We start from the raw sequence: 22885 nt of genomic DNA, 5'->3' as shown, positions 1-22885 counted from the left end.
GGTGAGCTATAGGGGGGCCCTGGCAAATGAGTATTTTGACCACATCATGCTCTGTATGCATGTTGTCTTACTCCAAGCTGTATAGGCTCGAAGGCCTACTCCCAATTACGCATATCAGGTGATGTGCATCTCTGTAATGAGAAGGGGTGTGGTCTAATGACATCAACACCCTATATCAGGTGTGCATAAATATTAGGCATTTTCCTTTCCTTTGGCAAAATGGGTCAGAAGAGGGACTTGACAGGCTCCGAAAAGTCAAAAATAGTGAGATATCTTGCAGAGGGATGCAGCACTCTTAAAATTGCCAAGCTTCTGAAGCGTGATCATCGAACAATCAAGCGTTTCATTCAATATAGTCAACAGGGTCTCAAGAAGCGTGTGGAAAAACCAAGGCACAAAATAACTGCCCATGAACAGAGAAAAGTCAAGCATGCAGCTGCCAAGATGCCACTTGCCACCAGTTTTGCCATATTTCCGAGCTGCAACATCACTGGAGTGCCAAAAAGCACAAGGTGTGCAATACTCAGAGACATGGCCAAGGTAAGAAAGGCTGAAAAACGACCACCACTGAACAAGACACACAAGCTGAAACGTCTAGACTGGGCCAAGAAATATCTCAAGACTGATTTTTCTAAGGTTTTATGGACTGATGAAATGAGAGTGAGTCTTGATGGGCCAGATGGATGGGCCCGTGGCTGGATCGGTAAAGGGCAGAGAGCTCCAGTCCGACTCAGACGCCAGCAAGGTGGAGGTGGGACACTGGTATGGGCTGGTATCATCAAAGATGAGCTTGTGGGGCCTTTTCGGGTTGAGGATGGAGTCAAGCTCAACTCCCAGTCCTACTGCCAGGTTCTGGAAGACACCTTCTTCAAGCAGTGGTACAGGAAGAAGTCGGCATCCTTCAAGAAAAAAATGATTTTCATGCAGGACAATGCTCCATCACACGCATCCAAGTACTCCACAGCGTGGCTGGCAAGAAAGGGTCTAAAAGAAGAAAAACTAATGACATGGCCTCCTTGTTCACCTGATCTGAACCCCATAGAGAACCTGTGGTCCCTCATCAAATGTCAGATTTACAAGGAGGGGAAAACAGTACACCTCTCTGAACCGTGTCTGGGAGGCTGTGGTTGCTGCTGCACGCAATGTTGATCGTGAACAGATCAAAACACTGACAGAATCCATGGATGGCAGGCTTTTGAGTGTCCTTGCAAAGAAAGGTGGCTATATTGGTCACTGATTTGTTTTTGAATGTCAGAAATGTATATTTGTGATTGTTGAGCTGTTATATTGGTTTTCCTGGTGAAAATAAATCATTGAAATGGGTATATATTTGTTTTTTGTTAAGTTGCCTAATAATTATGCACAGTAATAGTCACCTGCACACACAGATATTCTCCTAAAATAGCTAAAACTAAAAAAGCCCTGCTCCAACTTCCAAAAATATTCAGCTTTGATATTAATGAGTGTTTTGAGTTAATTAAGAGCATGGTTGTTGTTCAATAATAAAATGAATCCTCAAAAATAAAACTTGCCTAATATTTCTGCACTCCCTGTAGAGGTCTCAAAAACTCATGTATCAAATATGACACACTTCGTGTTACAGGGTTAAATTTCAATAAAAGTATATCAGGTCAGAGTAGAAGGATAAATACTCCAATGGCTAGGTGAGGTTTGTTGTTGATCGCTAGGTTCTGAGACTTCCCATGACCAGAATCCATGTTTCTGAAGCTGTACCTGTGTCACAGCGGGTCCCAGTCCAGCCCAGTCCACACTTGCAGGACCCATCAATCGGGTCACATAAACCCCTGTTCTGACAACTGCACGTGTTTCTGCACTGCAGGCCGTAGCGCCCCCTGGGACACGCTGCAGAAACATTCACAAAGCATCACAATGTGACAAGAGCTGCAGACTTGTCTGTTCAGCAGTGCACAGCATGTGCTCTGTCTATCTGTCTCTTTCACAAACACACACACACACACACAGACACACATGAGACTCCACTAACCACAATCCTGTTTATTTAAGCAACAGTTCATTAAAGAGATGGCAAAGTAGTCTAATTTGGCGCTGATATAAAAGAATAATCATGTTTCTCTGGGTAATTTAGATTGGGAAAACAATAAGCAAGCCGTCTTTGATTTCCCTGTTTATTTATTTGCTTCCTTGCCAGATCCAGCGACACGGAACACAGAGAATGAGCTACTTATAGGTTTCTGTAAACATTCAACAAGAGGAGCTTAAGAGGTGGTATGTCCGAGTACATGCAGGAGGGTAAAGAAGAGAACGTTTAGTGCAAACAGCGCTGGAAAGCCCCGTTTGCAATCCAGCTGAATTGCTGATAAAGAGAGAGATTAAGAAAACTCGGCTCTGCCTCTGTTTCCCGGGAATAAAAGCCCTGTGATCATCAGAGGCTTTACACTGAGGAAATGGAGAATTTGTTACTTAAATATACAGTGAAAAATGCTGAAAACTACACCCTCATTTTAGTGGTTGTGTCTCACTTTTTAAGATAGGTCTCCTATTTCTAAAGAACTCATTAGAGCCTGTGTTTCCAAATGATGCATGCTGGCCTCAGTGGTGACTCTTTGTATACTCAAGAGAATAGTAAAAAGATAAAAGGCTGAGTAAAAACCTTGTTTGACATCTGTGATATGGTTTTTGCTCTTGCAGTTTTGTAGAGATACCTTTGTTTTCTTGCCTCACAACTGCCACTATATTATAAAGTGCCAGTATGCATTCAGTTTAAGCATTAACTCCATGATGGCAAGTTGAATATTCAACCAAAATACATCTATTACTCACAGTATTCGTGTTTTTAACTTATTCTCTGACTCCCTTAAATATGTATTTTACTAATTTTGTACAAGTATCATGTATTGATAAAATATTAGCTGTTTAGCCTCACCCTGTTGGCAGGACAGTCCCATCCTACCAGGGCCACAGATACACCTCCCAGTTGCCGGGTGGCACTGCCCTCCTTCCCCACAGGAGCACAACTTAGTACAGTCCTTCCCATAGTACCCACTTGGACAAGCTGCAGAAATAAACATGCTTTCATTCACACAAATCAAAACATATGGAGATAAATATCTTCCTTTCATACGCTTTGTGCGTCACCTAAGTTGCACTAGACTAGACAAGTAGGTTTTTCATATTACAAACTGTTAAAAACTCCAATAAATGACAATAAAGACTCCTTTTCGGGATACAAATGTTAAAGGTTTCTTGACTTACTCAAGCTGCAGTTAGCTCCAATGAAGCCCAGAGGACAGTAACATGTCCCAGTCCTAAAGTCACAGCGGCCACCATTGATGCAGCTGCACCTGGACTTGCAGTTTGGCCCAAAAGTCCCAGTTCGACATCCTGGAGACAAACAATGACGACAAGAAGGGAAGAAAAGAAAAAGGAAAAAAGAGCATGGGACGGAATTGTTGCTACGCACTATGAGTGTTTGATCAAAGCTTTTGGTCATTTTACTCACGGAATAAAGCAGGCAGGTTAGCAGAATTACTGTTGGGTTTTTTGTGATTGACATGATATGTACATTTAGAAACAATTATAGTCGGTTTTAGTCAATGTAAAAACAGCATCTTGACAAAACGCCAGGTGAACAAATGTGTACTGATGTTCTGACTGGTTTGCGTTGAGTTAATAGTATTGTTCCTGATACATTTCCTTTCATTAAACTCCCTGTTTAATAAGAATCATCATCATATTAACCTCGTGGATTAGTTGATGCAACAGAAAATGAACAGCATACTTACGGAGCTCACAGCGTTGCCCGTAGTAACCAGGTAAGCAGCTACATTTCCCCGTCACAGGATGACACTGCTCCTGGTCTCCTGAACATCGACACAGTTGGCTACAGTTCTGCCCAAACATGCCGGCGGGGCAGGCTAGATGATACAGCCAGAAACATACCATGCATACGTCAGCAATCAGAAGTGGGAGTACTTATTTATATTTAGTAAGAAGAGGGAATACCATTTGGAAGGAAATGTTCTGAAATGCACAGGTCATCAGAACCTCCACATTTTGAAGTGGAGTCAAACATGAGCTTCATGAAGCAGTGAGCTTTGTAAATAATATACAAACACTATACTCAGAGCTGCACTCAAAACAGATACTGGTACACCAGCATTGTTTAAAGATTGTCATATTTGGTCATTTCAACATAAACTACTTTAATATCAGCTGATTAAGCAGACTAAATTGGTCAACCAATACGTTTAATCAACACACACACATGCACACACACACACACACACAAACACACACATAAATATATATATACATGCACACATATATAAATAATGCTACGGTATACCCTGCTTGTTAATGGTGAGTTTTTGAACCCTATGAACCCCAAAACTCACCAGCTGATTTTAAAGGCTGTTATCTTTTAAGAATCACCAAAATTACAATGTTGATCAGCCAAAAACTGTGAAAACATAAAGAATTGTTGAATTTTCAACTTCCAGAAGGTCATTGAACATATATATATACATATATTATCATTAAGAAAGTTAATCAAATCTAGGCTTAAAATTGTAATATCACTTTATACTACATCTCCAAAAATAATTCTATGTTGCTCCTCAGTGCAACTATGAAGCCATCAGTGACTCAGATGTGACCAACAGTGATGTGAAAAAAACCTAAAAAAACTAACTATTTTTTCCCCCAAAATGTTGTACATTGATTCTTTTTTTTTTCAATTTTTTGTAAAATAAACAAAAATTGAATTTTAATTTTAATGATTTTTTTATTTGTCTTCTACTGCACAAAACGTGTTTGAGTTCTCGTTACTTCTACCTATTGTTATGCTGTTTCTTTATATTGCAATGAAAAATGAGCTCACAGTGAGGAAAAATGTGACAGGAGCAAATGTCTTGAAACAGTTTGTGGTTCTGAGAATTAAGTGAATGCAATTTCTATCAGGTTTTGAGTGTTAACCTATGTTGGTAATGAGAGGTGTTTTGGGATCTACAGTACTCTATATTTGTCTAATGTTTGTAAAATCAAAAGGTACCAAACTGAATAATGTCCTTGAACTGTAGCTTTCACTTTTCTATTTTCGCATACCTAAAATGACTGAGTAAACACAAATGAAACCTCAACACAATGTTAAATTATTACATTGTGCAGTGTAGTCTCAGTTAAATTAGGACAGCAGCTAAGGCCTCAAACATGCACACATTCAGTAGTTTGTGGGAACAAAGACACATTGCATTTCCCTTTCCTTCCTCAGATTATTCTGTGAACGTACTGGGACATTCAGTATTGACTAGTAACAAAACCAAAACTCCCAGCAGCTTTCCCTGGTGCCCGAACCCAGGCGGACACAGAGGGACATTCTTTCACACAGCCTTTCTGCATACATACGTATACGCTCATCACAATAATGAATGAAGTCCCCGGACAATCAGTCATAGCGAACAAGATGAATCTGTGAACCGAACATGTTTTTGGGTGAGACCGTAGCACTCAGCTACTCAGTCAGGCAGCAGCAGGCAGCGTGGGGGACAGATAAGAAAGGACTCCAGACTAAAGAGGCAATTACGGCGCTGTCATTATGCATGTCTGCCTTCCAAAAGCCCTTATCCGCCGCCGAGGAGACAAAAACAATGCCTTCTGTTTTACTTGGCAACCGGTGTGTAACATTTATCAGATGTCTGGGGAGTATGTGAGGAGAGGAAGGGAGCTGAGGCCGTAAGTGGGGGGGTGTGAGATGGAGCAGTGAGGGGCTGAGAAGTGAAGCCGCTCGTATACAGTCCTGAAGGTCCAAATAATGAAACATTCTCATAAAGTCCTCAGACAGTGAAGGTCTAGTGCAGGGGTGGAGTGTATTTCCTAGAATGGAATAAACAGTAATCTTTCCTAGGAGGGAGAGGGGCAAAAAAAAAAAAGGGAATTTAAATCAGTATTAAGAGAATGATTCTTGGTGATCACTTCAGTGATGCAGATGAGAGTGGTGCATTTCGACAGTGACAGTGTTTCCATGAAGAAGCCACAAACTTTGCCCAAATGGTTTTAAATGCATCCTCGTGACTCTTGCCAAGGATTTCCCAACAGTCAGTTATAAACAGAGGAGGTTTGTGGAAACTACATTTAAAAAAACAGCTACAACTGACGATACCAATAAAGTAAATTGCTTTTGCAGCGATAGATTTTTCTCACTTTTCTCGCAGCCAGGCCCTGTGAGTCCGGCCGGGCAGCCGCAACTCCCCGTCTCATGGTGGCAGGACACTCCGGTCTGGCACTGACACCGCTGGGCACAGGAAGCGCCGTAGAACCCCGGGAGGCAGGCTGACGGTGAATGCACCACACGCAGGGACACACAGTCACGTTACTGTCGTGTTCTTTTTATTGCCAGTTTCATTCAGTTGCAATTTCCTCGCTCCTGCGCACACTCACATTTGTCGCACCTGGCTCCCCTCCAGCCTGGCTCGCACTCACAGCGGCCCGTCGCATGGTGGCAACTCCAACTGTGGACACAGTCACACCTCTGCTCGCAGCGCTCGCCGAAGAATCCCTTAGAACAGGCTTCAGACAAAACGTACAATTAGAGCCTGAGAACAAAGCTGAAAATGCTCCCTTTATGCATGTTTACAGTATTTACCCAATGCTAATTGCACAAACTGTTCTGACACAGCATTTTTGCAGAAGCAAACAATATTACTTTATCTGCTGCTGTACCGATGTTAGCAAATGCAGCACAGGTGCAAGATGGTGAGAGAAATGTTACACTTCTACCTGTTTTTCAAGATATATGAGCAGGCAGTGGAGAAAAACTCTACTATGGAACATGCTGTAATACAACAGTGTGGAAGTTAAGTTCAGAAAGTCACCTGATTGACAGAGCTCCCCTACCCAACCAGACAGACATGCACATTTCCCTGTCACTCTGTCACATCTCCCTCCATTCATGCAGCTGCAGGCCTGAGTGCAGTCCTCTCCATAATGTCCTTCTTCACACTCTAGGAGAGAGAAAGGAGGCTTAACATGGAGGTTAAGAAATCATTTATCTCAGAAATACAGCAGGGTTTTGCCAAGACATTGGATTACAAACAGTGACAGGTACAAAATGTTTAATCAAGAGAAGTAACTTTAAGAGTTACACAATCCATTGTGCTTTAGGACTCACCTAATTCACAAGCAGGTCCGGTCCACCCTGGTGGGCAGGAGCACCGGCCACTCACGTGATCACAAGAGCCTCCGTTTTGACAGAGACATTGACCAGAACAGAGTTCTCCATATTGTCCTGCAGGACAGGCTGAGCCCACACACGCACAACAGTAACAAGTTAATGACATGAATGGCTTTAAAGATCAAGAAACTAAGCTACATCATACAAAAGGTTGTTTTTGTTTTTTGTTTTTTTTGGAAAACTATGTTTGTAGCATGCGGTTCTATCAGGGAAAACAAACAAATGTAAGCCTGAAATCATATTTCATCAAAATCATGTTACTTTACGTCTCATTGAAAGAACTGCCAAAAATAAACTCTACCCAGATCTTGTTAAGAACTAAAAATTCTGCACTCATCAGCCCCATGAAGATTTCAGTAACTCTGCTGCAACCGACGGTCATGTCGCAAAAATGCTGGGATTTTTCAGTTGACCTGGGCTGAACTGCTGGCTGTGTTTACACAGAGCAGACAGGTGACAAGTAAGGAAACAAATTGAAAATATGAAATGTCTAAGAGTATGTAGAGCACTTTGGAAAAAATGTTGTGCATGTTGATTCCAGGTTTTTTTTTCTATTCTTGTAAGATAAATAATCACAGAAAACTTAGATTTTTTTCACTTTCTTGTGATTCATGGCATCATAATTTGCACAAACTGCACAAAGGATATTTTGCAGTTCTCTCTGCTTCTTGCTGTTGTTGTGTTGTTTCCATAGTGGTGATTTTATAGCAAGTACAAAAAATGTCAAATGAAAAATGTACAAAAATGTGACGGGGTAAAGAAACTGCTTGGGGTTCAGAGGGTTTGTAAATATTGATCTCAAACTTCTGAAATAATATTAAAAGCACCACCTTTAATACAGAACCAAATTAGTGTGATAGAAAAATGCTATTTCACTGACTACAAATGTCTACTTTTCAGTTCTTGTCAATCATTTTATCACAGGTTATACAATTATAGATTTACTGTCAACACTTCCCAGAAGCCATTATTATCTCATGATTATAATCTATAATCAGAATCTGTTGGTCAAACTGAATACGTTGATGAGAAGACAACACAAGTGCTAATTGATATTCATATTGGACAAAAAACAATGAAAACCAGCATTTAAGAGCAGAGAAAATACACAGTGTGGCTCATAAACTGGACAGCTTTGATACAACATTTGTCACGCTGAGTGTTTAGCTACTTAAGTGATGAGCTACTCACGCAGCTGGCACCTGACCCCGGTCCACCCGGCCGTGCAGCTGCATTGCCCGGTGACGTGGTTACACCCGCCTCCATTCTGACACTCACAGGTCTGACTGCACTGTTCTCCAAAATGACCTTCTGGGCACTCTGCCCACACAAACCACACACACACAGGCAGGCACATGCACACATGACAGCGTAATACAGCACACACACACACACACACGCACACACACACAAAACACATTCAGCGTTACCCTAAATTGCACCGCAGCTACATCCACAGCAAAATGTACGAGACCAGAGGGCTAAATGATATATTGCGACATTATGGTTTGAGCACACATATTGCAAACTTCTCATTAATGATCAAAGTTCACGATGACATTTGGGGTCTAGGAGAGAGGAAAATGTGCTAATGATAGAGATGCACCATTAAGTCATGCTGGTGGCTTTCTGCTGACTCTGGCTCGGGTAGTTAGAACCACAAAAGGGCTGTGGCAAGAGGAAAGTCTTGAATAAGACTGCAGAATGACAGACTAAGAGCTTTAGTGGGCATTTCACTGGCTTCATTAAAACAACGGCATGAAATCCTCAAGAAACTTTAGCATGAGAACACAGCTACTAACAGGCTCCTTCCAAGTTATGTTCTCCCTTTGCTAATGTTGATCACTACATACATGTGGGTGCATTTAGCTAGAATAGACCTCAATTAAACCGTGTATGCCAGAGGGCTCTGCTGTCCCCCCCTCCCTTCTCCACCCTTTACCCATCCCTAAAAAAAGTCAATGGCAATGTCTCATTATAGAGATAATTGTTCGCAAACACATCATAGTTGTGCTTAAGGAGAGGATGTCGTGATGGGCTGCAGTGAGGGCCTCCCTCACACCCTGTTTTAATGATGTGGCTTCCATTACCCAGAATGCAGTGTGGTCCTGCCCAGCCGGCGGTGCATAGGCAGGCTCCTGTGATGTGGTGGCAGCGGGCACCGTTCCTGCACTCGCACATCTGGCCACAGTCAAGACCGTAAAAGCCGTCCGGGCACACTGTGGGCCAAGATAAAACATCCGACTGGTTAGAACTGGCAGCTTCACAAAAGAGGAGAGGAAAAGGTTTAGATGCCAATATTTTTTTTTTTTTTTTTATTTTTATTTAGTTCTTTCTCTTCCCTTCCCCACCTCTCACCCTCTCCTCCTACTCCTCCCCCACCTCCTCCTACTTTCCCTCTCTGTCCTGCCACCTACTGAAAATACCAATATCAAATTGCAGTACCACGCTGCGGCTGTTGCAGAGCGTCTGCGTTCGTTAAGTGAGCTCATGTCCCACATGTGTGGTGGATCTGGGCCACATCAAAGTTTACGGCGGCTCGGAGGCCGTTCCCTTTCGGGAGGGGGGGAAGGGGGGGTGGACAAAGAGCCGGTAAATAGAGCACCTGCTGAGTCCACAGGCCCCACCAAACACACAGCAAAACAAAGCCCTGGTTGCCGTGCACACATGCACACACCTACAGTATCGCCGCTGATGCAAGGAGATGCCAGCGCGCGAGTCTGTTTCCCATTGTGGAGGAGAGCGGCAGAGATTGTTTAAGTGTGTGTACAAGTCAAGTGACACTCGCAGGCTTTGGTAAACACTGTGCCTCCCATCCAGAAGAACCTAACCAGAGGCTGTGGGATGAATGAGCCTTTCCACTACTGGGATGTAAATATTGTCTGCAAGCATGACTTCACCAGAGCAGGAAAGAATGACTCTGTTTATTCACGGCCTATTTTTGATCGCTCAATTTGTCACTGTAGAGATCACAGACTAACCCCAGCATAGTTGCATTCTGCGAAAAACACGACGTTCTCCCATTCTGGTCTGTATTTGCAGGAATGCTGCTCTTGCTCTGCCAAAGTTTGACTGACTGACAGTCGCTGCAGACATTTCTCTCTTCAAGTACCCTTCTCTATTTTCTGTTGCAGGAATATGTGAGAAAATCTGAGCGTGGGGAAGGTTTGGGTACAGTCTGTCCCAATTATCTCAGTAGCCAGCAGTTTTTTTTTTTATTCCATTTATGCACCGCTTCTTCTTCTATCTTTAAGGAAAGCAGTATGTGACCAAAGGAAGCCGCAGATTTGGAGCGCAACAGAAACTTGTAACTCTGGGATTTTTATGTATTCTAAATGCCACAGGACTCAGGGTGTTCCCCTACAGTAAATGCATCATACCCTCCTTCCCCTCGCTCCAGTGGATGATGCCGTCCACTCCTCCTTTTCTGCCTCAAGGCCTCAAATTGGGAAAAGTATCTTTCCTGCTCAGCAGTTTCTGGCATGGCCGTCAATGTGTTCCCACGCTGACAGCATGACGTCTTCGCCTGCCTCTGTAGTGGTTAGGCTGCGATGTTATTAAAGCTAGCCCACTGAGGATGCTGTCATTTTAATCCAGTTGCACATTAACTCTGCGGCAGCACTGTAGCAAAAATCACTGGTTTATTGTCTGTTGTTTATTATTATGATAGCAGTTGCTGACACCATGGCAACAAGCTGGTCTCGCTTGTCCTGCAGGAAGAATGTTACTCTGATATGTCATTTATTGGCTGATTCAACACGTTTCTGATATTAAAATCTGAACATAGAGAGATACTCTCTTTCTGTATATCGCAAACAGTAATCACGTGTTAAACACTGATCTTCCTTTTAAGCTGACAAAGTTTACAGCAGCGCACATACTTTACACTAAATCTTAAGGCATTGTGGCATTTTTGAATGGCAAAGTTTATTATTTGTATATGCCAGCAGGGGGCGACCGGTTTCCATTTTAACCACAGACCTGCAATCTGTCATCTGATATTAGCACAGTGTCTGCTCGTGTTTGTAAATGTGGACTCTTCCCTCTGAGTCTTTGTTTATAGGTGGGCACAGAGGATTCAGTCCACCGCGCACACACACACACATACACACACACCTACACACACTGTGCCATCGCTGAAAGACTTCATCTCTAGACTAAATGAGCTCTTTAAGACAGCAGGATTATTTCCAGATCCCTGGTTGTGTAAGAGCCACTGCTGTCAGCCCATAAAGCAGGTCCAGGGACCACACAGCCGGGGGAGAGCAGACCACAGAAATAGAGCGGATAGAGCGAACACAGAATAGAACTTCCTGGTGCCATTCAGGGTTTTACACGCTGAAAGAGGTCAACACAACAACAACAACAAAACAACCCCCGTTTCTTCGACAATAACGCGGATGTTCAATGCTAGTCGGAGCAGAGTTTTTTTTTAACTGCGACCAAATGAACTGTTTTTTTGATGCAGACATCAAAGCTGCAGACCAGAAACGCGGCACAATCCTTGTTAATTGAAGAAGTGGTGTGCTGGATCCGTGTCAGCACAAAGGCCCCCTTTCCTCCGATAGGACTTGACTGAAATGTTTAGCGTCAACCCTCAGCACCACAAGAATGCTCAATCAAACAGTGCTTTTGCCATAGTAATGAGCTATATGACTCTCACGGAGCCGTTTTTATTTTATTTGCTCAACGGATATATACAGTAAACTGTGAGCCACGTAGTAATAACAAGTGCGTGAAAGAAAACTGCCAATGTTGCATCAAGCGCCGAAAGTCTTTTCTTTCCATTTTAATTCTGCGAAACAGATGAACTAAAGTGATCTGGACCTTCTCACAGTGCAGGCCTCTTCCTGACTTCTCCTGAAGGAAGAGGCCCAGCAGAAGACTGAGAAACTGGACACCTCTGTTTGAGGGGAACGGGCCTTCAGAAAATAAAATCTGGTCGGAGCGATAGCCCCATTTCCACAGCAACGTCCAATCAGAGTGACGACTACATCTGAGGCCATTAGACTGTTATGACTAGGGATGTGAAGCTCTGTTCTAGTGTGACACGGGCCATGATTTACGATGCCCTGCGTACTACGGAGGTGGTATGAATTTCTGGGCCTGGTAGTACACTCACAGTAAATCTTACACTTTGTAATAACACGAGGCCAGTCCAAGTGAAAAGACTATAATCAAGAACAAATCTGTTACATGGTTAAAACTCCTGGACTGTTGCTGTGTCTTGCAGTTCTGGACAAATATCGTAATGATGAGATGAATATTAGTTATGTGAAGGGTTTGCTGTGGCAGCCTTCTTGCAAAGACTCTCGAGCGCATGAAATACAGTCAGTCTATCCCAGAATGACTAATATAAATTACATCTTCGGATTTGGATGTGGTTTTAAAATGGTTTCCTTCATGACATTACACGGACAATGTGATGATTCATTGAATCTGTATGATGATTCACTGAAACGGCGCAAGAGGCTAAAAAAATCAGAAAAATGTCCTGCAGCGCCCTCTAGTGCATCAACAGTTAAAGAGTGCTAACGTAAAGGTAAGAAGCAGTGTTGCCTCAGTGTGGATGGGATTCACCAAAGGAGCCAACAGGTTTTCTAGATCACTCAGAGGTCAACAAGGTCAACATGGACAGTTTAACAGCAAATAAGAGCATAAAACTGGTGCCTCTCCTTTAATCTGTCACTGTTTTTCTATTCTGTAACACAGCTATTATTAAATATGAAATTTAAGACTGAAAGTAGTGATTTATTTTTCTTTTCTTTTATTATCCAATAGTCTGGTGATTATTTTGTCAAATAAGATATTCATTATTTGATCTGGGAAAAAAAGGTGGATTTGAGTAAACTAAAAAATGTTATTTACAGTTTGCTCAAGCTTCGGGTAAACCCCAAAATATTCAGTTTACTACACCATAAATCCAAAGGAAAGCAGTAAAACCTCACAAATGAGAAGCTGGAATGATCTGCCTTTTTGCCTGGAAAATTACTTAACAAATAACAGACCATCAAAGTTCCCACTGATTCATTTTCTGTATTCAGTAATTGATAGATTGACAGATAAACTAAAATCTAAATCCAATTTAAAAAATTGCAGCTTTGCTTGTTGAATCAAGGTTGAATGATGGGAACAACTTTCCTCAGATCATTTGAGGGAAAATATCTGTGTGGGTTTCATATTCAAGTGAGTCCACTTGTGGTAGGATCACTTCAGATTTATTTTGGAGGCAAATGTGAACAATGTTGTCCCGCCAATGGGGATCAGAGTAAACTATTAGTGCCATCAAGATTAATATGTTTAAATACAGTTTAAATAAACCAAATACGTTGGGTAGGCTGAGAAAGTGTCTTGTTGGGTCAGAAGGAGAAGTAGAGAAATGGATCAGCGGTAGTGAGAGGTAATCTTGGATTAGTTATGTCATGACTTTTAAGAAAACATGAGCAAAATGATATATTTCCAAGGTTTTATACTTATGGTGGAAAAGAAAAAAAAAGATAGATACTAAATCAAAATCACATGCCTTTCAAAATACACTCTTGTGTACACTAACACAATGTTGTCGTTCCTATGAATTTATGAAAAGTACAAAGTGTATCTTAAATCAAGCTGTTGCTCAAATTTGCTAAAATTATATAACAACAATTTGGAGACATTTAAGAGTGAATAAAGGTAAAAATGACAACAAACATATCAGACAAGATAGGCTAGTTACGCTAGTTTCATATTTCCCCTAAAAGAAAAAGAAATCGTATAATAAATACTCATTAGCAACAACAGAGGGCTTACTTTTTTCACAGAACGTGCCAGCATATCCAGGGGAGCATGTGCAGGCACCACTCACGTAGTCGCAGAGCGCTTCATTCTCACACTGACATTGCTGGACGCAACTTTGACCATAAGTGCCATTAATGCACTCTGTGGATGGGAAAATGTGTAAATATAACACAGAAAACATATGAGTATATGTAGCAACACCATATTTAAAATCGTGAATCTTTGAAACTTTGAACTTTTAGTCACCCGAAGGCTACAAAATGCAGGTTGTTAAATTCTTTCAGTCTTATTTCCACGTTTAGTGATAGATATGGAGAGCTCCATAGAACATGGAACTATGTAAAATCTGAGGAAACACATGTTTCAGCATAAAGTTAAATATCCAGAAAAGTACTTTCACACCAGGGCAGTGACTTGACTCAAAACATGCTATAACTGCAATCACCGCATGGGGGCAGCATTTACTAAACTATACATTTTTCAACTCTGAGATACTGTCGTCAGATGTGAACTTACTCTTTTCACAGTGGTCTCCGGTGAATCCGGCCTCACACACACACTGACCGCTGACTGAGTCACAGCCCAGTGAACCGTCCTGGCATTGGCATTTAGTGCTGCAGCCTTGGCCCCAGAAACCAGGTTCACATGCTACGAATATTTGCAAATAGTTAAAGTTAAGATCAAGTTATTGATATATTACATGATTTGCCGTCTTTGCTATTTTGATGTTCTCATTCGTTTGTCAAACTAGTTCTTACATGCTGCACAATCGTGGCCTCTTTTGCCAGAAGGGCAGTTGCAGTGTCCAGTCTGTGGGTCACAACTGGCATCAGGATGGCAAGAACAGCGAGTCAGACAGCCTGGTCCGTGGTATCCTGCAGGACACTCTGTGTACAACAGGTTCTTCATCAATAAAACTACTTTAATTGTCACTTTTCTCTCTCTCTCTCTCTCTCTCTCTCTCTCTCTCTCTCTCTCTCTCTCTCTTTTTAAAGTTGCATTCCAAAATCTCAGTTGGTCCAACTGTGGTGCTTTTATCTTTATTCTTTAAAACACACCAATCTGAGAAAGAAGCAAACATGTTCCAAGACAGAAAATCAAATTCTTGCACTGCACATTAAAAGCTTCACAATTATGGTATCATTTACATTTATGTCAACCAAATCTTACACACTGGGTTTATTACAATATTTTCTTTTTTCTAGAATGTCAGAAATTTAATCAACTCACCATTTTCGCAGAGCTTTCCCATGAAGCCTGGCTCGCAGTCACACGTACCAGTCTGCTTGTTGCAGGAGCCGCCGTTCTCACAGTCAGGGCAGGAAGACTGGCACTTGAACCCCCAGAATCCATCAGGGCAGTCTGGGAAGCAGCAAGCATCTTTCAGATTAACTGCTCAGTAAGCCACTTATGTCTGTTATTTCGCTGTATAGCTCTAAAGCCACTTACGTTTCAATAATCTGGGGAAGAAATGTATTAAATTGCTCTCTGAAAATGGTAAAACTTCACACTGGGCAAGTAAGCTGCAGAGCAAATGTCAAGTTTCTAATTGATTCGGCATAGAGAAGCACAAAGAACACAAACACCAGAGAGCTAAAGATATCGCGAGCTTGTAAAGTCAGTGAGTTCAAACTGGTTTTCTCTCCCCACAGCATAATCAGAGTAAAACTATTATTAAAGGACAGTGTAACATAAGAAATACCTTCCTGGCAGGACTGTCCCTTCTTCCCAGCAGGACAGACACACTGCCCAGTTATGGGATGACAAGGAGCTCCTCTGCAGTCACAGGACAGACGGCAGTTTTCTCCAAAGCTTCCAACTTGGCAGGCTAGTGGCACAAAATACTCCAAAAAATTAACAACAGAGACAACACAACAATGACAACATAACACGAGTTGCACAAGTAAAAATTCAATCATTTTAAGTTTATTTGTCCACCCTTTGCCAATAACTTCTGCAGTAGTAACTTAAGCAAATGCCCCTGTCGTGACCTGGCCTGCAACCGAAGCTAAGTACAATCCAGAATATGAATGACTTTATTTTTATTTGGCTTTGACAATCTCAGCAAGCCAAGGCCTGGACTGTGCTTTAGTGCTGACATACTGTAACTCTGCTCTGTTATCTTAGTCCACTCCGCAGAGACACAAAGTCGTGTTTTTACCAAATGCTCCTGAGCAATATTCAGTATCACTGCAGAGCGCAGCACAGAGGGTTGAACTTTTCATCAACCGGCAGAGCAAACAGCCAGAGGACGCCCTGCTGCGGAGGAACACTGGAACTTTTTGTTGTGAACTTTAAAATAACAAGAACACCTGCACTGACCAGGTGAATTCAAGAGAAGGCCTGAATTACTTCACCCGCTAAATCCACTTAATCCATCAAAGATAGCCGAGAATGAATAGAAGAAGTAAGAATAAAGAAAGATTTATATGCGTAACGGGAAATTAAACAGATTGTGACTAAGGTGGAGAAATTCAGAAAGTCATTCATAACAATTTGCGTCCCTTTGTGCTGTCAGCGTGACATGGTTTATCGGAACGGGCACACATTTGCACAAGCGTGAAGTATGCAAACAAAAACCCCACATGCTGACACACGTGTCAGTATGCAGGCCCACACACACATTTCCAGTATCTTGTATCCACAGTGATTGTTTACTATAAAAGTTATGACCACACGAGTGCACTGTGGATTCAAGCTGTGTGCAGGACATCATGCATCAACAGGGTGTTTGAAACATTTGAGAAAGCAACAAATGATGTTATGGATGTTTGCCAGATGTTTGAAAGAAACTCAAGATCATAAATTAGACCTAAACTAACCTGACTTTACGCTATGCACTTACATTCTTTTATAGAAATAGCTTTGTGTGTCATTTAAATTGCAGTTTTTCATCTCACCCAGCTGACATTTATCTCCATGAAGGCCTGCAGGACATCGCTGGCTGCACTCTCCAGTCCTGGGGTCACATGACCCTCCACCTGGACAGTCACATGGTTGCTCACAGCCTGCGCCGAAGAAGCCTGGATCACATTCTACATTGGGACAAACACATACAAGAACAGATTAACATGATGGAGATTAAAAGATTTTGTAACATAATGTCGAGTAGACAGTTGACTTGATCCTCTAACTGCTTTTCTGTTATAGGCCGAGATCAAAACTGCATTGCAAAGGAAATAGCATGACTCCAAGTATATTTCCCCTCAGCGGTTCACATTACTGGTGCGTTACTGCAACAGGAAAGAAACATTATGACATCTGAAACTTTGAAATGCTCGATATAGTCGCGGGTTCTCTACATCGACTTCGAGCTAAGAAGTGCAGGTGAGGCAGCTGATGTAACTGAACACAAAATCTTAACCACTTCTTGGCATTTGGTGCAGCTTATACCTTTCTCGCACTGCGGACCGCTGTATGCAGCTTTACAGAAACAGCTCCCTGTTTTGGGGTCACAGCCAGTGGAATGTTCTTGAACACAGTCGCATTCCTTGGAACAGCCTGCGCCGTGCGTCCACCTGGGACAAGCTGAGGGGCGGACGGGATGAAAACAGACAAAAGGCATCAGTTCAGCCGATGTACGACAAAGAATGTTCTCATGTTTGTATGATGTTGAACAAAAAAAATACACCACTTACACTTATATAACCGCAAGCCCTGCAATATTGCTGTACTGAAACGACTTGAAATGAGCTTTTTGAAGGCTAAGCTACGAAAGCAAATTCTCTATAGGCTGGTTTTTGTTTCTCAAAGCTTAGGTGGCCAAAGTTAATTGAAAAAAAATGTTGAAATGAAACCTTTTTTTTGAACTATCGAATTACATTTTAGTATAAGTCAACAAACACACCCGACCACCATGTTATCACAGCGTCAGACCTCTGCTAGTTTAAGTCATGTGACCACTTCCTCCGGTTTCACTTGATTTATTGAACTTAATGCAAATTATGGTGCATCATTCATCAGCCTATTTGTGCTATTGCCTTCCTGCAAAAGTTTGAGCTCAACTAAATAGTAGCTAAAAGTGATTTTGGTGTTGTAGCAATAGTTTTAGGTACTTTTCTCCAAGCTTCATAACATACAGAGAAGTATTTCATCAATAGAAGTGTTATGCATGACTTTGAAAACCTCAGCACTGCCACATCCTCATCTCGTGTTTAGAACAATCGCTCTGGATGAATCTTGCCAAGATTGTCCCTGCTCAACAACAAAAAACTGAACTGCACTCCACCCTGTCCCTCTCCACATTGGCTTTATGTTAGGTGCAGCTGCAGGCTCTGGTTACACCCTCTCCACCCTCTCAACGTCCCGCTGCAGGATGGAGCAGACAGCTGTGAGAATTTGATAATATTCCTTGTGCACAGTCTTCCATCATTCAGTTTGGTCTTAGAAGAGTGAGGAGCTTCCACGCCGGGGAAATAAGGAGCAAAACTTCATCGCCATGTCCTTCCGGAGGTTTAGGAGCACCCCTAAAACGCTGGGGGACATCAACATGGTGACAGAAGAGCTGAAGACTCTCTATTATAAGAGGCTGCTGCCGATAGAGAAATACTATTCCTTCCATCACTTTCACTCACCGAGCTACGAGGACGCAGACTTTGACAACAAACCAATGGTGCTGGTGATGGGTCAGTACTCAACAGGAAAGACCACTTTTATCAGGTAAAGATGAGGATTTAAACAAGGCTGATGTGTGCGTCTGTTAAGCACTGCGCTTGAAGCAACATGTGATGACAGTGGTGGTTTGCACCATGTGTGTCTTCAGGTATCTCATAGAGCAAGATTTTCCTGGTAGCAGAGTTGGGCCAGAGCCAACTACTGACTGTTTCACCGCCCTCATGTATGGCGAAACGGAAGGAATCATCCCTGGGAATGCCCTCACAGTGGATCCAAAAAAGCCCTTTCGCAACCTTGACCCTTTTGGAAATTCGTTTCTGAACAGGTGATGTGAAACGTGAAGAAGGAATGACAGTGGTGAAAGGAAGGAGAGGAGATCATGGGCTTTTAATGATGTTTTTTTTGTTTTGTTTTACTTTTTTCAGTAAAGAAATGTTAAAAAGTTAGTCTCTGCATATGTTCTGCATCCATAATAACAGAAATACTGATATAAACAGACATGGGTGATGCTTTGCCAATATTTGCGACAATTCACTCATTTTGAATGCATTCCATTTAACCATTGTTTCTTTGCAGGTTTCAATGTGTTCAGATGCCAAATCAGGTCCTCGAGAGCATCAGCATAATTGACACGCCAGGAATCTTAACAGCTGCTAAAAGAAAACTAAGCCGAGGTGAGAAAGAATGCTTTCTAATGTCCTTTCTAGTGTCGGAGCGAATAAAAGGTCTTCCATATATTCAGACTGTTGATGTTGGACTGCCTTGTTGCTATGGGGATAATGTAAACTCCTATGAGAGAAGAAACATAATTCAAACACTTGAAGTCAGAAGCACAGCAGATGAAAGTAATATGACAGTGAGCTGGGAGGAGACGAGCAGCAACTGGTTTGTTTTATGGACGCATTTTTCTTTGGGTGTAACTGAAATGGCTTGAAACCAGTGAGGACGACTGGGATGTGCTCCATGTTCCTTTATGCCTCCAGGCTGTGACGCTTGCCCTGTTAAATACAGTGTTAATCAAAACCCTGTGTTTTGCTCCTTGACCCTAGGCTACGACTTCCCAGCAGTGCTGCGCTGGTTCGCAGAACGTGTGGATCGAATCATCCTGCTGTTTGATGCGCATAAGCTGGAGTTCTCTGATGAGCTCACTCGGGCCTTTGGGGCTCTCTGCGGCTACGAGGACAAGCTGCGTGTCGTTCTCAACAAAGCTGACAGGGTGGATTCCCAACAGCTCATGAGAGTGTACGGCGCCCTCATGTGGTCGCTGGGGAAAGTGTTTCGAACCCCAGAGATCTTGCGGGTTTACATCGGATCTTTCTGGTCGGAGCCGAGGCAGATGTGCGACCACTACCAGCTGATAGAGCTGGAGGAAGAGGACCTTTTGGCTGACATAAGGAACCTGCCACGCAATGCTGCAGTACGCAAGCTGAATGACTTGGTTAAGAGGGCGCGCTTAGTGAGGGTGAGAGATCATCTGACATTCACAGATTTAACCGATACTAGGTGTAGAATCACAAATCCAGCTGCTGTTAAGATGATTTTATGTCTCATTTGTTCTCTTCCCAGGCTCATGCACACATTATCAGCTATCTGAAGCAGGAGATGCCAACCATTTTTTGCAAAGAAAGCAAGAAGCACAATCTGATCTACCAGCTTCCTGTAATTTTCAACAAGATCCAGCAACAGCATCGAGTCCCAGCCGGCGACTTCCCTGACTGCACCAAGATGCAGGTTGAACAACTGAACTGCTGTCTGAACACCCTGTTTAATATAATGCATTCCTTTATATGTGTTAAGTGAGCCTCACATGTGATTGCATCCATTTTCAGGAGAAACTTTTGGGTCAAGACTTCTCAAAGTTCAAGACACTGAAACCAAGTCTAATGGCTTCCTTGGATAAACTCCTCAGCACTGACATCGCCAACCTGGTTCCTCTACTGCAACAACAAGAACAAAGGAAGAAATCCCTCCCTGGCATGCTGGACGGGGAATTTCTGGGAACATTCAGGCGTGAACATTACAGGAGAGATCCATTCAAAGAACTGCCCAGAGATGATGAGAGCAGTGAGATAGATTTTGACGACTGGGTGGTGGAGAAGTACAAACCCAAATATGATGAGATTTTCTACAATCTCAGTCCAAATGAGGGCAAACTCAGCGGCACCAAAGTCAAGGAGTGGATGACGACCACTCTCCTGCCCAACTCTGTGCTCGCCCATATCTGGAGGCTGTCCGACATAGATGGAGATGGCATGCTGGACAATGAGGAGTTTGCCCTGGCAGTTCACCTTATCGAGGGAAAACTGGAGGGCTACTGGCTCCCAAGAGAGCTGCCTTCTCACCTGGTGCCACCATCAAAACGTCTAAGTACAGCAAGCGACGTGTCAGTGTAAACTTGATGTCGAAAGGAAATGGAAGGCTGAGAATATGTACACATCATATGTAAATTCTGTACAGAACACTAATATGGTGATAGCAGTTTAATGTTTAAAAACTAACAAAGTGTGCAGTGGCTTTGTATGAACCTATGTTAGCAGCCAACACCAAAACCTTGAGTAAAACATAAATGGTTTGGATTGTTAAACATTTTTCATATATTCTCGTGTTCACATTATTATCTATGCAGGCAGTTATCCAGGGAAATAAGAAAACACACAGCAATGAGTAACAATGAAAAGATCATTCCCTCTTGCCTGATATGTTACGAGTTTCTAATATCTCACATGATTGTAACGCATTTTGTTATTACTGACATTAAACTTGTAATCATGAGGAGTTAGTAATTTTTAAATTTTGTGACAGCATCCACCGTGCATTGTTTAACGTTTTACTCACCGAGGTGGCAAAAACGGCCATATAATCCCGGAGAGCACAGGCAGGCTCCATACAGACGATGGCAGGGTCCATTGTTGGGACAGTTGCATTTATTTCTACAGTGCCTTCCAAAATAACCTTTTGGGCAACCTGTGAGAAAAAATAACGTCAGTGACCTTTTAGGGTAAAATCCCTGCTTCTCTAAAATGAACTCCACTCTAAGAAGGGCAAAGGCCAACATGTAAACAGGGCAACTGCTTGATAAAATCAAAAACAAAATGCAGCACCCATTCATCATTTATAAGAGGGCATTTTTAATAGTGTATCAAACTTAAATATTCACACGTTTTTTTCTTTGATAACAATTCATTTGTGCCTTTAAATGGCTTTGATTCAATAACACACCATTGCTTTCATTACAATGTTAGGATCTATAAAGGTCCCCATATCTCTCCCTTCATTCCTCCTCACTCGCTGCAGCTCGAGCACACCAGCTCACCTATGACTCTGTTCAAACACTGTAAGAGGACTCTACAGTACACAATGGCAAGTTGCAGGAGCGTAGAAATGAAGCTATAAATGTCAACCCCACAAGGATTGCTTCATTAGGTTTGTCACATATGAAACCCCAGAAGTCCGAATCTGTGTTTTTGAGACTGTTTCTGGTGCATTGTAGTTTCAAGGAGGAAATGCTCAGCCATGGCGTTGCTTCCTTATTTTGCTCATGAAGTGTCTTCTAAGATAGAAAAAACTACATGTAGGCGTGTTGACAAGGTTAAAAAAAACAACAACTTGATTTTAACCAAACATCTGGCAAACACTTAAGGGTAATATGGAGCAGTGATCACAAGACTGATGACAATGATATGGCCCACATAAGATAAAACAAAATGTATCCGCTAACATCTAACATAATTATGCTTTATTTTCTGACCTCTCTCAAATTTTAATTTCTGTCCACTGCATTGTGGTTTTATCGTCTCAGCCTTTTGGAAATGATTCAAATGAAACAATTTTGGAGGATAAACTCGCTTTTAGTTCAACTATAAAGTCAAACAGCGTGCGACCCTTCACGCTGACCACCTTAACCCTGGTGGTTGTGGTCACACGTGTGAGTGCACTGTGTTTGTGTCTCTGTAGGAATGTGTGTATACAAACCATCCTCGCAGAGCAGGCCTTGTACCCCGAGGGGGCACAAACACTTCCCAGTCACAGGGTCACACGAGCCTCCATTCTGACAACGGCACAGACTGTTGCAGGCCTTTCCATAGCTCCCCTGTGGACAAGCTGCAGAAAGAGGAGGCGGAGTTTTCACTTTTTGACAGATGCAGTATTACTTAACGGATCAAACTGTGCAGCATTTGTTCGACAACAAGACACTTAGCTACATACACAGAAAGGGGAAAGTGATTGCAGCCAAAGCTGGGGTTTCACTCTCGTGTTAAGAAGTCAGTAAACGCTTTCACCTTC

General features: G+C 42.4%; 2 protein-coding genes across 2 annotated transcripts in view; one reads left to right on the top strand and one right to left on the bottom strand.

Moving 5' to 3' along the window:
• The window catches only part of egfem1 (EGF-like and EMI domain containing 1), a 61257-nt gene that overhangs the window by 5566 nt on the left and 32806 nt on the right, over positions 1–22885 (bottom strand). Inside the window, exons 14-32 of the mRNA XM_008294538.1 lie at positions 22574–22702; positions 21437–21565; positions 17381–17515; positions 16888–17022; positions 15690–15815; positions 15218–15349; positions 14746–14874; positions 14504–14635; positions 14000–14128; positions 9301–9429; positions 8402–8530; positions 7148–7276; positions 6852–6980; positions 6418–6546; positions 6181–6309; positions 3765–3896; positions 3235–3363; positions 2906–3034; positions 1735–1863 (exon numbers count right to left, since the gene is read on the bottom strand). Coding sequence (XP_008292760.1) covers positions 1735–1863; positions 2906–3034; positions 3235–3363; positions 3765–3896; positions 6181–6309; positions 6418–6546; positions 6852–6980; positions 7148–7276; positions 8402–8530; positions 9301–9429; positions 14000–14128; positions 14504–14635; positions 14746–14874; positions 15218–15349; positions 15690–15815; positions 16888–17022; positions 17381–17515; positions 21437–21565; positions 22574–22702 — 2469 coding nt within the window. The remainder of the gene's footprint in view (positions 1–1734; positions 1864–2905; positions 3035–3234; positions 3364–3764; positions 3897–6180; positions 6310–6417; positions 6547–6851; positions 6981–7147; positions 7277–8401; positions 8531–9300; positions 9430–13999; positions 14129–14503; positions 14636–14745; positions 14875–15217; positions 15350–15689; positions 15816–16887; positions 17023–17380; positions 17516–21436; positions 21566–22573; positions 22703–22885) is intronic.
• Positions 18302–21376, top strand: LOC103366730 (EH domain-containing protein 2-like). The gene is made up of 6 exons (XM_008294537.1): positions 18302–18646; positions 18750–18926; positions 19178–19275; positions 19651–20063; positions 20168–20332; positions 20431–21376. Exons 1-6 carry the CDS (start codon positions 18426–18428, stop codon positions 20992–20994), a joined length of 1638 nt encoding a protein of 545 aa, XP_008292759.1. The 5' UTR covers positions 18302–18425; the 3' UTR covers positions 20995–21376.

The sequence above is a fragment of the Stegastes partitus genome, unplaced genomic scaffold, assembly GCF_000690725.1.
Source record: "Stegastes partitus isolate 25-593 unplaced genomic scaffold, Stegastes_partitus-1.0.2 Scaffold970, whole genome shotgun sequence".
In the NCBI taxonomy this organism is placed as follows: Eukaryota; Metazoa; Chordata; class Actinopteri; family Pomacentridae; genus Stegastes; species Stegastes partitus.
This window is presented reverse-complemented; position numbering and strand designations above follow the sequence as displayed.

Bases quoted from the DNA above. Each gene is read 5' to 3' on its own strand.
- LOC103366730 (XM_008294537.1), top strand. From the start codon at position 18,426: ATGTCCTTCCGGAGGTTTAGGAGCACCCCTAAAACGCTGGGGGACATC. The intron at 19,276-19,650 runs GTGAGAAAGAAT...CCTTGACCCTAG, and splicing joins TAAAAGAAAACTAAGCCGAG to GCTACGACTTCCCAGCAGTG. The intron at 20,333-20,430 runs GTTGAACAACTG...ATCCATTTTCAG, and splicing joins CTGACTGCACCAAGATGCAG to GAGAAACTTTTGGGTCAAGA.